Source organism: Mixophyes fleayi, chromosome 7, assembly GCF_038048845.1.
Source record: "Mixophyes fleayi isolate aMixFle1 chromosome 7, aMixFle1.hap1, whole genome shotgun sequence".
Classification (NCBI taxonomy): Eukaryota; Metazoa; Chordata; class Amphibia; order Anura; family Limnodynastidae; genus Mixophyes; species Mixophyes fleayi.
The window spans coordinates 20626915-20641155 of record NC_134408.1 but is presented as its reverse complement, the minus strand read 5'-3'; the positions used below and the strand labels follow the sequence as shown (position 1 = coordinate 20641155).

The 14241-nt window shown below is 41.5% G+C and overlaps 1 protein-coding gene across 1 annotated transcript in view; it reads left to right on the top strand.

Moving 5' to 3' along the window:
* CHTF18 (chromosome transmission fidelity factor 18) overlaps positions 1-14241 on the top strand; it is a 34067-nt gene extending 19826 nt beyond the window's left edge. Inside the window, 6 exon segments of the mRNA XM_075179275.1 lie at positions 4040-4170; positions 6972-7116; positions 10448-10576; positions 11186-11243; positions 13784-13890; positions 13892-14241. Coding sequence (XP_075035376.1) covers positions 4040-4170; positions 6972-7116; positions 10448-10576; positions 11186-11243; positions 13784-13890; positions 13892-13918 — 597 coding nt within the window. The 3' untranslated portion in view covers positions 13919-14241.

Genomic DNA, 14241 nt, shown 5'->3' with positions numbered 1-14241 from the left:
TCTTTTGCACGTTATGGCAAACGTAAATATTTCTGGTTTTCCAGATGCTGTATAACTACAAATCCCAGCAGAACCAGTCTTGCAGAGGCCACACTACTTTTAGGTATAGCAGTGTTTGCTGTGTATTTAGCGCGCCGACTCCATAGACATTTCTGGCGACCTGCTAGTTGGCTCCGATTAGTGGAATCTGTCGCTCAAGGTCGTTTCTTCCCCGTGGGTCTGAGGTTATTTTCTTTTTGCTCTTTATTTGGACCTGTAAGCCCTAGGGTCACGTCCTTTTAATTTAAATGTAATTGTAGTGAACAAAAAGCAATTTAATCTATGTCTCCGGGTGGGCCAAGGCAATTAGACTGAAGACTCATATTTTTAGGCCTAAAGTCTCAGACCGTTTTTCTTCATCCTCAGGATCTATTATTAATCTGCCCTTCATGTTTATACTGTGTAATGGCTGCTCATCGAAAATTCTTCGTGTGTGCGTGTATATATATGTGCGTTTGTGTATGTATATATGCGCGTGTGTGTGTGTGTATATATATATATATATATTTATATTACACACACAACACACATACATATTAGGAGCAATATGTCTATTGGGTTGTTTTGATACCCTTAAATACAGTTCAATATTTAAAGGAATAGTATACTTAAATTATTAGAAGATGGACGACATCACAGTTAACCGTACCAATAAGAGCAATGATTATATATTCATGATGTCCACAGGTTAAGCCTACAAAACGGCTTTCTTAATTGTGTCCCAATTATGTCTGTTTCCTAGTCATTTGGTTTCCTGCATTCTCATAACTATTAGTATTGTTGGTGATCCTCTATACACTGCTGAGGACATGTAATACTCTGTATATACACCATAGAGGCTGCTGATCCTCTATACACTGCTGAGGACGTGTAATACTCTGTATATACACCATAGAGGAGGCTGCTGATCCTCTATACACTGCTGAGGACGTGTAATACTCTGTATATACACCATAGAGGAGGCTGCTGATCCTCTATACACTGCTGAGGACGTGTAATACTCTGTATATACACCATAGAGGAGGCTGCTAATCCTCTATACACTGCTGAGGACATGTAATACTCTGTATATACACCATAGAGGCTGCTGATCCTCTATACACTGCTGAGGGACGTGTAATACTCTGTATATACACCATAGAGGCTGCTGATCCTCTATACACTGCTGCAGACGTGTAATACTCTGTATATACACCATAGAGGCTGCTGATCCTCTATACACTGCTGAGGACATGTAATACTCTGTATATACACCATAGAGGCTGCTGATCCTCTATACACTGCTGAGGACATGTAATACTCTGTATATACACCATAGAGGAGGCTGCTGATCCTCTATACACTGTTGAGGACGTGTAATACTCTGTATATGCACCATAGAGGCTGCTGATCCTCTATACACTGCTGAGGACATGTAATACTCTGTATATACACCATAGAGGCTGCTGAACCTCTATACACTGCTGAGGACATGTAATACTCTGTATATACACCATAGAGGAGGCTGCTGATCCTCTATACACTGCTGAGGAGGTGTAATACTCTGTATATGCACCATAGAGGCGGCTGCTGATCCTCTATACACTGCTGAGAACGTGTAATACACTGTATATACACCATAGAGGCGGCTGCTGATCCTCTATACACTGCTGCGGACGTGTAATACACTATATACACCATAGAGGCTGCTGATCCTCTAGATACCTCTGAAGACGTGTAATACTCTGTATATACACCATAGAGGCTGCTGATCCTCTATACACTGCTGCGGACGTGTAATACTCTGTATATACACCATAGAGGCTGCTGATCCTCTATACACTGCTGTGGACGTGTAATACTCTGTATATACACCATAGAGGAGGCTGCTGATCCTCTATACACTGCTGAGAACGTGTAATACACTGTATATACACCATAGAGGCGGCTGCTGATCCTCTATACACTGCTGCGGACGTGTAATACACTATATACACCATAGAGGCTGCTGATCCTCTAGATACCTCTGAAGACGTGTAATACTCTGTATATACACCATAGAGGCTGCTGATCCTCTATACACTGCTGCGGACGTGTAATACTCTGTATATACACCATAGAGGCTGCTGATCCTCTATACACTGCTGTGGACGTGTAATACTCTGTATATACACCATAGAGGCGGCTGATCCTCTAGATACCTCTGAAGACGTGTAATACTCTGTATATACACCATAGAGGCGGTTGATCCTCTAGATACCTCTGAGGACGTGTAATACTCTGTATATACACCATAGAGGCGGCTGATCCTCTAGATACCTCTGAAGACATGCCATACACAGGCTGGAGGTGTTGGGTGGACCTATGACCTAAGTGTTAATAGAGCATATTTTGGTAGTAAATCATTTGTAGCAGCTGTGATAGCAGAGGGCTGACACATTTAAGATATGGCCTTTACCTGCCTGTGCACATATATTTGCCAAGATCAATATGTTTCCTTCAAGAAAAATGTTACCATCTCATCTGTGATCGATGTTTGGAAGCCGGGCCTGTGTCTATTCACTTTCCTGGATGAATAATTGATGGCTGATAAGTGTTTGTAAACAGGAAATCTATACCTTCCCCATTCCTCTTCCTAGCTGTGTTCTTACCCCATTCCTGAGATTTGTAGCCTAAGCTCCTCTGGACGCCCGTTATGTCCTATTTTCTGTATATTTGTTCATCACCTTCTGTCATTTCTTTGTTTCCCAAACATTATTGTTTGTGTGTCTATGATAGAGAGCATTTTATTTCTTTTATTTAATGGTTTCTGCATTGGGCTTGTAGCCGTGTATGCTTCCTGCTAAACTTTACTTTGTGGTATTGATGCATTTAATAATGTTATTTTTTGTAAAAAGTAGATAAGTATATTGCAGTGTTGCTTTTGATGTGTAACTTTCTTTGCATGCTGTAACATTTGGAAAAATTAAAAATGCAACACACTGCATTATTGTAATGTAGGACTAATCTGCATATTCTAAATAGCGTTTATGTGGTTTAAACACTGTGTATGAAAACACTACAGATGTGATTGTAACATAAAGAGCTGCACTTCTACTATTAATAGGTGAAAAATAGTCTTCTTTCAATTTGTCATAAAGGAAATTTAAATGCTAAAATGTTTGGTGTGGGGGTAAGAGGTGTAATTCACCAATATTACAAATATTTTATAAAATCAGAGTAGGCTAAAAGTGAGAGCGTGTAAAATTAGCACTTTTGTTTTGGAAATAAAAATTGTAAGGTGAACACACATCTTTGGCATAAACTGCTTAACTTCCTTTCTCTGAATTGGCTGAATATGTTCGTGGGCAAATCGGAAAGGGACAATGATTTGGTGGCCCAGTGGTGAAATCGGAAAGGGACAGTGATTTGGTGATCCCACCTCTGCGTGGTGTACAATAAATACAACTATCTTCTTTTTTTTTTTTAATCCAGGAAATGGTTCTGTACGGGGGTTAATGTAGGACCCTGCATAGGGGTATTTGCAGCCAGTCTGGCCTACAGCGGCTAAATTGACACACAATGGCAAGCTTTATGTGCGAAAAATCTGTAGTGTTTTAATTTCTTTTGTTTCCTCGGAACGTCTGTAATCGATAATTCTATAACAAAAATAAAAATAAGTTGTCGCTATTCCATTTGAGTAGCGGTCTTTATTTATTTATTTTTGTCTTAGAATATCCTTTTCTTACATTTTTAATAAATGTTTGCTGTATACGACTTATGCTACACTGGAGAAGTGTATTTGAGCAGTTTTCTTTGTGCATGAAGAAGGGTTCCGCTTCCCCCTCAGAATATGGCGTTTAATAGTATTTTAGGGGCAGCTTGCTGCTTCGTCGTTCTGCCTGCTTCACCTAGAACAACCCCAGTGTGGCTAGATGTAGTTGTGCAGGAACTAGAGGTGGTTTTGTGGTGATCGGCAGAGGCCATGGGGCTGGTTGTGTTCCTGTACAGTATATTTGACGGGTCGCTATCTCTTCTCCAGGTGAATACGCAGCTGTACAGTATAAAGGAAAGACAGCAGCTGGCTGACTTGATTAACACCATGCTGGCCTATAACCTCACTTACCATCAGGAACGCACCATGGACGGGCAATATGTCTACAAGCTGGATCCGTGAGTATGATCTCATCCCCCCCCCCCCCCCCCCCCCCCCACACCACCTCGTCCTCTTCTGCTGCTGCAAACCGTTCTTTTAATTATAAAGAGCACATGGAAAATTCAATGTACCTCGCGTGTATCCCAGAGGACCTCAGACATGTACCCAATCAATAAGGTATAGTTTCTAGCGCTCACAGACAGCACACTAGATGGTGTAAGTGTTCCCTTCAGCATTTCTCCAAATCTTCTGCTTTAACCCTTTAATAAACGTTTAATGTGTCTTTATATACTCTGCAAAGCTCATGCAGTGCAACCTTGTCAGTCATCCAGATAATTCCCCAATCCTCTGTTATCTTGCTGCTTTTCACAGCCGCGTGTAAACTTATTTTTGTGCCTGGTCATCTCTATTACGTACAATTATTATTGCATGTATAGTACAGTGATACGTGTCATGCTCTATAATGAAATGTAATCCTCCGCCGGCTGGCACAGCGGGTGAGGCTCTGCCGATTTCTCTGCCCCAGAAGGATCCCATGTCTGCAGGATCTGCTTTCATTCATGAAATATTTTATTTTGAAGTATACTAGAACAATCTGGTGCTCTCTGCACCTATTTTCTGTGGCATAAGCAGCAGCCATTGGTAGGGAAGCATGATGTTTCCTAAATAAGAGAATGTTCTCCTCTTTCTATTGCTTTTACACCTTCAGGTGACTTTTATTATTTAGCTTATACGTGTCACACTTACTAAATTGGTTTGCTTTCTCGCTCTGTCTCCCCTCTCTGCTTTCCTCCCTTGTATGATCAGGTAGTGTTTGTTTTTGTTACCCTTTGATATAAATTCTATCCTATGACGAGCACACAACAGAGCTGTGTCGTGTCCACGGGCCACATGGCTGAACGGAAAGTTGTTTCAAAGACTCTTGTTTGTGAAAAACTTTTGTTATTCCCTCTTGTTCTTTGTTTTTATTTATTTTGTGTGTATATTTCGGTTTTCTCCATATTTTTTCTTTTTTCATCGCCTGCCTCCAAAAATATTATTTGCTATCCTTGCACATCTTAACGTTTTTAAGATACCTGACCACTAGGTAATGCTGTTTTTGCTTTCATAACAGCAGCTGCTTTTGTGAATAAATGTAAATATTGGTTCAGAATAAGCAGCATCAATAGATAAATAGAAATGAATTAGCGTATGTATAAAAAAAAAAAAAAAAAACCCGCACTTGTCCATAAGTCATGCTGGCCCTCCGCAGGGCATCCTTGTGACATCGTGGCTATGGCATCGCATGGTAAGACATTTTTTACCAATCCAAAGGGGTTCAAAATAGATCAACTAAGTAGTACACAAAGTTAAAACAAATAAAAGCACACTTGGTCTATGTTTTGTGCCATAACAAAGAGCACATTTTGGTATAAACATTGAGGGTGAAGTTGCAGACTAAAACGAAGGATATATTTAGTTGATTGAATAAAAGTCGCCAAGGAAAGACTTCAGAGAGTGCAGCGAGGTATTGCTACCAGGGTGGCTAAAGCCGCTCTCATGCCTATTGCCCAGTCATCTGAAATGGAAACTCACGGTGGGGTTTAGACCACTCCACTAAATAATTCGGAAATGGTCTGTCAGAGCAATATGGAGTATTTCTTTCTCTGGATCATTTGACACGTAGAAGGATCTGTTGTATCGGAAGAGTGCGGATGAAGTGAGATTTTCTTTCATTTAACTCTCTTAATTTCATCCACAACTAAAGCTGGGTACACCCTACAGTTTTATCATCCAGTTATCCTGCCAATGACACGATAAACGTTTGTTAAGATATCACATTAGAGTGTTCGCTCCCACGATCCTGTTTTATCGTAACTGAACACATCGCATCGTTTGATTTCGTTTTATAAAAAAAAAAATCACGATCAGCGATAAGCGATGTTGGACAAATGTGGAAGTGTGTACGCCCTCGGGACCGGCGGTGTCCATAGATCTCTATGGAGTGTGCAGAGTCACCATCTTTTCAGGCCATGGTTAGGACAGATGAAGAGCACAGATCTGACAGTAAAACGTGTAAACCGTGTATAGTGTGTACACATAAATCTGCATGCTAATCGGGACTTTCAGTCGTTTGTAAAATATTTACAGAAATCGCAGCTGCAGTAATTTTCTGTAGTGTGCACCCAGCTTAAGAGATTTGCATAAACTGCACCGCTCTCTCCCCTAAGTACAGAACTGCTCAGATTTCACAGCAAAGTCCTGCTGAGTTGATGGCTGTGTTGTCAGGATATTGCCTCTCTTACTTCCCAACACTGCCCGAGGATGCACAGAAAGCAGCGAGCTGTTATTAATCCACTGCCTGTTACATAATCTCCCTGGGTGATATCTCCTGACGACCAGATTATGCAGCAGTGCCTTCTATTTCACTTATCAGCTTGTGTCGTGCAGTTAATGTAATACCCACTTGTTTGAAGCAGATGGCAGTCGCCTCTAAAACAGATACGTCCCTCTTTCGTTTTAACCGCTGCTTCCCTGTGGCCCTCTACCTATTGCTGAAAGGAACACAGTTCATTATTTAGAAGGTGCACACCTTAGATTAGAATGTAGTTTTGGGTACAGATAATTAAGGTATGAATCAAGTTGTTCTTTTGGTGAAGAAATCTGAAGGCTCCAACATTTTAGTTTTATTTCTCCTACCGGTCGTGTCTGATTTAAACACCCAGTTCGGTTGTTGGCGCCCCATCCGCCATGTACCTCTGACCAACTCTCACTCCTGTTCATGCAGGCTGACCGTGCCAGTGTAATATATATCATTTATTATATCCCTGTCTTGCAGCAACGTTGAGGATGTTTGCAGGTTCCCAGATCTCCCAGCCCGCAAGCAGTTGACCTACCAGGCGAAACAACTGATCTCACGTGAGATTGAACTGGAGAAGATGAGACGTTCGGAGGCTTTTCAGCAGGCGAGGAACGTAGGCAGGGTAAGAGAGAGGTCATCCTTGGCTCTACTGTATAATTTCCCCACCAGAGAGTTTGAAAACCTTTCACAGTCATAAATGGCTCCAATAATACATGAATACTTTATCTCTCGTCTAGTATAAATTCCTACTCTGAGGACCAGCGTTTATGTAAGGTTGGCATTCTCTGATGTGTGTCAACCACTGGTGTAACCATTTCTGTTGGTCGCTGCAACAACGCTTGGCGAAATAATTTATCGGATGAATCATTTGTAATGTAAATACTTAGGATGCAGAACAATAGAATTCTAAACTTTCAAGCTATAACTGATATGGTGCTTGTTGGGCAGGACCTCTGAAAGGGAAGACTGTTGTAGCAATCAAAGTGTCAGGCTTCGGGGTGTTATAAGAATTGTAATGGTTTGGATACAGTCAATTAAGGAAATCTTATCACCGCTGTGGGTGTGTATACAGGAGCCAAATTTTTCTCATTTGATCCACACGCAGCTTTCTCTCTGCTAATCAATAAATAAAATGGTACGGCCGACGGGCAGGAATCGTTTATTTCTAGTAGTTTTAAATGGAATTGTTCTAGTGAAATAATAGTTTTATGTTTTTCTCATTTCTGCTGCTGAGACTCGTTACCCTTGACGTTTGTATGTAGGGTCACACAGATTCCGTAGCGCCCGACATACACAGATATGACACGTGACAGCAGTGTGCATTACAGGGAGAAAGGGTACAGTTCAGCAGAATAATACACACATGGATGCAAATAACAGCAAATCGTGTACCATAGAAAATATTCAGCTTAAGAAATGGCAGGGACAGACAAGGGGGACGGAGAGGGGACAGACAAGGGGGACGGAGAGGGGACAGACAAGGGGGACGGAGAGAGGACAGACAAGGGGGATGGAGAGGGGACAGACAAGGGGGACGGAGAGGGGACAGACAAGGGGGATGGAGAGGGGACAGACATGAGGTATAGGGTGTCCCTAAAGAGCTTACTTTTCAGAGGAAGGGAGGGACTATAGGCGCATGGGGGGAATTAAGCTTCGCTCACATCACCCCTAGTGGTAATTCACAAGACTGTAAATCAACATCCACATGAAGAAAAAAAATTCTAGTGACGTCGGCGAATGTAAAAATACATCTTCATTACACGAGGTGTTTGGAATACTGGAGGATTAAAGCCTAGTTACCCTGCAGCAATCATTATCCTTATGAGTACCCCTGTGTACACCTGATTGTCCCTGAAGTCTCACAGTTTAGTAACATGTTGCCCCCGGAGGGTTATCTGTTTGCGTCTTCCTGGTCTCTGGGATACAGTGTAAACAGGCGTTAATAGCCGCTCTCGTTACGATTACCAGCGCAGAGGATGATGAAATAGGAGGAAGAGTTAAGTGATCTCTTGAAACTGAATCATTTTTATCTTTCTGCTTTATACAGATGACTAATCAGTGTCTAACATACCAGTGATTATCTCAGGCCTTTCATGTAGAGAATGTTTAGTCTGCCGGCTGCATCGCCCAACTCTCATCCAACAAAATACACTATTAAAAGATCTGTATGGGAGAATCTGCATAATCATATTTACATAGCCTTACACGATATTTCTGGGTCTGGCTGCAAATTTGCATCCCATTTTCATTCTGTTTTACCAGTTAACTGCTGGTCAGGTGACATAACATGGTTTCCTATTACTTGTATATGTAGAATAAACACACAGTCTTGGAAGTGGCTGCAGATAGTAATGGCAGTGTCTCTGGTTGTCAGACTGGTTACAGGAGGCTCTGCAGACATAAAGCTTACAGCTTAGAGATATTGGGAAGCCAGGATGGAATCAGATTGTAATTAGTGGCCCATATATTATATTACACCAACAAGGAGTGCTGGGAGGATTTATTATTCATAATAGTGGTTCTTCTATGAGGGACTCATGTAACCAGCAAGTATGCAAAAACATTCTCAATTATTTTCTATTCATTCTGTTCTGGATTTGAAATGTGAAAAGGCCTTACTTAGAGTTAGGTGGAAAGGCAAAAAAAGAGCAAATTTGCACTTGGACAAACCTTGTGGCCATGCTGGGGGGGGGGGGGGGGGGTCTAATGCATTTATTTATTTTGCATGCAGGGAAATACCGGCTGCTTATGCATGTAGCACACAAATACTGGGCAGCTTTATTTTTATGCTGTGATTTAGAGATGAACTAGGGCATGCCCCCTCCTCAACTCTAAATTTACCTCCCTGCAGTGCAACATGGGTTTACAAAGGTACAAATTTTCTCTTTTTTTGGCTAAACAAGGGCCGTAATGTATAAAGCTATGTTTTTAGGTACAGGTTCCGTTCCAGTTCTTGTACATTTTCCCCTCTGACACGGGTCCCCTCTGAATACATCAGAAGTTTTATATTGGAAAGGATTCACTTGTTGGTCATTGCTACAGGTCCTGGTATGCCGACTTGGTCAATCTTTGGCGACGTGCCGCAGCATCTCTGCCGAGGGCCTTTCACAGGAGCTTAACAATCGTGGCTTCAACGGCCACAATGATAAATCCAGATCCTTTTAGCGTAAAGGCTCAGTTGACTCCGTGATTCAGACAGTGCTGCAGAAGCCTTTCTTTCCCCATATCTGCCATATCTTGTCTGGAGTAAGGAACATGGTCATGCTGCAGGATGTCAAGAAATTACTTTTAAAGGGGGTAGATTTCTGCCCTTCGTAGTTGCAGCTCGAGTCGGCTCCCATACTGTAGATAAAATGTTTGATTACAGGAGGCAGGACATAGCCAGCCCCCCTTTTGCTTAGGTGGTCGATAGGGTTTGTGGAGTAGCGACTGGTCCTCGTGACACACTTTTTATGCGTTGTATAAGGTGAACGTTGCAGCCTCTCTTGGGCTTTTGACATTAAAGCCCTCCAATCAGCCATTACTACCTAGACTTTTACTTTCCTCCCATGAGTGTTTTTTTTTTTTTGTAATTTAGCGTAAATTTTTCTCCAGTGTTGTGGGCAGGGTTTCCCAAATCAGATCTTGTGGGATCTAACAGTGCATGTTTTCCACATCTCCTTGCTGGAGCACAGGTGTCATAGCTATGAACTGACACGTTGTAAAAGATCCACAGGAAGTACTAATTATTTCACTTGTGATACGGTGAGACCTGGAAAACATGTTCTATTAGGGATCCATGTGGACTCCCCCCAATTCCTCCCACGGCGAATTAACTCTTACCGATACATACACACATATGTTGAGAGCGGTAGATTGTTGTTATTTTTTGACACACACCCCTGTCAGGCAGAAAGCGTGATTTAGGGGACATCACAGAGTTCTGACCTTCTCTCAATTGTATCTGTTGGCAGGATTCTAACAACAAATTGGAGAATAATGCCAATGAGAAGATGGACACAAAACCCACCGCTAAACCGGGGACGTTAAACCATGAACAACGTCTGGAGAACATTGTGAAGAAGACGACGATTGAGGAGAAGGTACGCCTGACTTGTAGACCTTTCATACTTATACCCAGTAGCGGGATAAAGGGGAAATGTCTACATTAAACTTTGGTAACCTCTTACCTCCCATACAAGAAGCGGGTTTACCGGTATTGTAGTTCCCCATAGAGATTTTCTAGTGGTTTGTAAACTTGGTTGTGTCGGACAACTCTATGGAGAACCACAGTGTAGACAAGAACGCTAAGACGTTTCCAAAATAACAAAAGTCTTTTGTATGAAGATGGTCCCTACGTAACTGCTCAGTGTCCACACTCGTTACTGTGTGCTAGGATCTACCATATGAACATTTGTTATACTGTGCTAGCTTATTGTATATATTATTTTATTTATTATTCAGCTCCACAATATGTCCATATACAATCATGGTACATATTATATGAATTATAGGTATTTTATGCTTGTATTCTACACTGATTTCATTTGTGACCTATATAACTATAGGCAAACTTATATAAACCTTCCAACCCACTTCTTACCCTCCCAACAAAAGAAAACACTGCTGAAACAGGTTCTCTTCTAAGGAACAATGTAAGACTTCATGTTCAATGTACAGGTTCGTTATTCTTTTTCTTTTTTCTTTTGTAGCCTGAAAAAGACTTCTTTGGACGCCAGATAGTCAAGAAAGTGGTTTCTACACATACAGGCAAGTGAAACAACTATACCTCAGATTTAAATAGTAGACGTCCGTGGTGTTCCTGGGGATCCCATTACAAGTGGTGCTTTAGAGAGTGCACCTTCCCTAGGACATGGAGCTAATTTCCCCACTTCTGACCAACCTGCACCTTACAAATCATTACTTCATGAGATGGTATGGGATTATTATCTCCATTCTAGTAGTGGTATTGTATGCACAATTCTCTTTGTCCATCGCTCCCGCTTATTGGATGGATTTCAGGCATTTTTAATAGGTTGATTTTCTCACACGGCCCTGGTTGATGTCTTAGTCATCAGCCTTGGTGTCTACCCCTTCGTAGGGACTTCTGTCGTCATTGCCTGACGTTCTGATGGCTCTTGAAGTCGTGGCTCTAAAGCGGAAGGGCTGTTATCCCTACTAACAACCCCCCTCCTAGCCAGTCAGATTGTTCCAAAATATGGCTTATGGGGAGTGATCTGCATGCCTGGCTTTTAATTCTTTAAGTGATGACTACATCCCTAATAGTTTTGTTGTTTTTGAAAACACCGTCTAAGAATATTAATATTATTTCATTAACAGCTGTTGGCTTTTTAATCACTTTTTGTACCCTTCACTGCAGTGTCCTCTATAAATACACTTTGGGATATATCCATCTGATCCCCTGTCTATTGAACGTGTGCAGTGCACACCTACATGACACCTTCCAGCTCGGAGGTGCTGTGATTAAAAAGCCAGTCTTTAGTTTGTCTAATTCCCACATTAACATTGCATGTGTGGATGTGGGCTGCTCGGTCTAAAGGAATTCTTATAGTGAAGAGCCAGTAATTCCCTGCGGTACTGAGAGGGTGTAATGTATGTATTTGTTTCTGCTCACCGCGTACCATTCTGTGTGTAAGTGTACCATTGGAGGCAGCTACATTATATTGTGTCAATACTAATGTGGCCTCTGGATCACTATCATTGCAGCTCAGTGGTTAGCACTTCTGCCTCACAGCCCTGGGGTCATGTGTTTGATTCCCGACCATGGCCTTATCTGTGTGGAGTTTGTATGTTCTCCCTGTGGGTTTCCACCCACACTCCAAAAAGACTGATTATTTGACTGCTATCAAAATTGACCCTAGTCTGTGTCTGTGTGTCTGTGTGTCTGTGTGTCTGTGTGTCTGTGTGTCTGTGTGTCTGTGTGTCTGTGTGTGTGTGTTAGGGAATGTAGACTGTAAGCACCAATGGGGCAGGGACTGATGTGAATGAGTTCTCTGTACAGCGCTGTGGAATTAGTGGCGCTATATAAATATAGATGATGATGATTGGCCCTGTGACACCACTGGGGCAATGATAGTGGCCCACTGTGTTTGTCTCTAGACTGCTCTTTTACATTAAAGACCTCTACCTCCTTTCTGAGTGCATTGAGTCTCTGTAGTGCACTGCGCAGCGGTCGTCTTACATTACGTACATTTCATCACAAGTTTCCTTCTCCACAGAATATAGTTTACAATTCCTTGACTATATGGAAAAGATTACGGCATACATAGATAATGCTGCATCTTCCATTTTGCACGCTCTTTACTACTCTAGGCCGTAATTCATTGCTTTGAATAATTGATGCATTCTTCCAGCAAGCCTCCATCTCCTGGTTCATTATTTTATTTATGTACATTTAATTTGGCAATCAAGAATGCTTTATGTAAAGATCTCCCGTACTTCTATGTACTGTGTTTCCGCTTCTCTCTGTGCTGTACTCAGCTGTAATGTTGTTCAGCTTTCTGCCTTAACAGAAAAGGGGTTTCAATATTTTATACTAGTCGAGCGTAAAATTAGTGTCCCATTTTTTCTTTTCACTTGTGTATCTGTGGCCTGTGTATAGCCATTGTGTGGGGTGAACTAGTAGTCAACCCACAAAATGCAGCCTATCAATTCACCAGGAACCAGTGACTTCACTGAGACGCTCCACGGTCAAATATTCATGAAAAACCTTCACTTCCTTGAGTTGTTGGGCTGCATTTTGCATTGTTTTCATCCGGCAAAATGGCTGTCTGTGTGTGGCCCTTTAAATTGCATGCACATTGCAATGTTTCGGAGTGTTGGATACTTGCGGGTAAGTTGCATGTCTAGTAAAATTTCTGCTAACATCAATGCATTTAGAGCCAAAGCTTAAACAGCATCTAACAGTTAATCTACAACTTTTTGTGTATATGATAGGGGAGGGGAAAAAACAAAAAACTGTTGACCAATGGCATGGCAGACGTATGTCCACGGCCAATCTCACAGATCGTTATTCTGCCATAATAGGTCGGTCACTGCCATGTTTACTGCTGGCGATTTCAGATAGGGTCTTTTTGTTAATGTAAAGCATTTTAAGACATTGGAATGTAACTGTTGTAAACTGCCATCTACCTTCTAAATCTGTGATCAGATTTCTCTGTGGTGAAATTTATAATTATTTGACAGTTTCTCTATAAACAGGGAGATACCTTTTTAAATAGGCTTTGGAGGAGAACAAAACCCCCCCAGATTTTGTTCTGTATTTGAATCCATTCTCTTTGTTCCCGCAGCGAGCGCAAACCAGGAGGATTCTATAGAGAAGAAGATTGGGGCGGCTGTTGGGAACAGTCACGTCTGGTTTAAATTCAACGAAGGAGTTTCTAATGCTGTGCGGAGGAAATGTGTACATTAAAGACTTGTTATGATTATTTTTTTTGTGTATATAAAGGCCGGAATGTAACATGTAAATTAAGACTTGTTATTGATCAAGGAAAGGGTTTGTTGACCATTTATGGCATCGTCCAGCTGTTAGCTCGTGGACTATTGCAAAACGTTTACCTGGACATGGAACTATACCACTTGTATACACAGGGAGCTAGAAAAGAGCTGTTAGTTCTTCCTGTTTACACCAGAGTCGCACTAAATATGGAGCAGATCATTTTTGGATGGCCTCTCTACAATCAAAAGGGTTTTGTTAAGGATATGTTTTTGTATTGATGATAATAATTGAATAAACAGTGTTTATAAA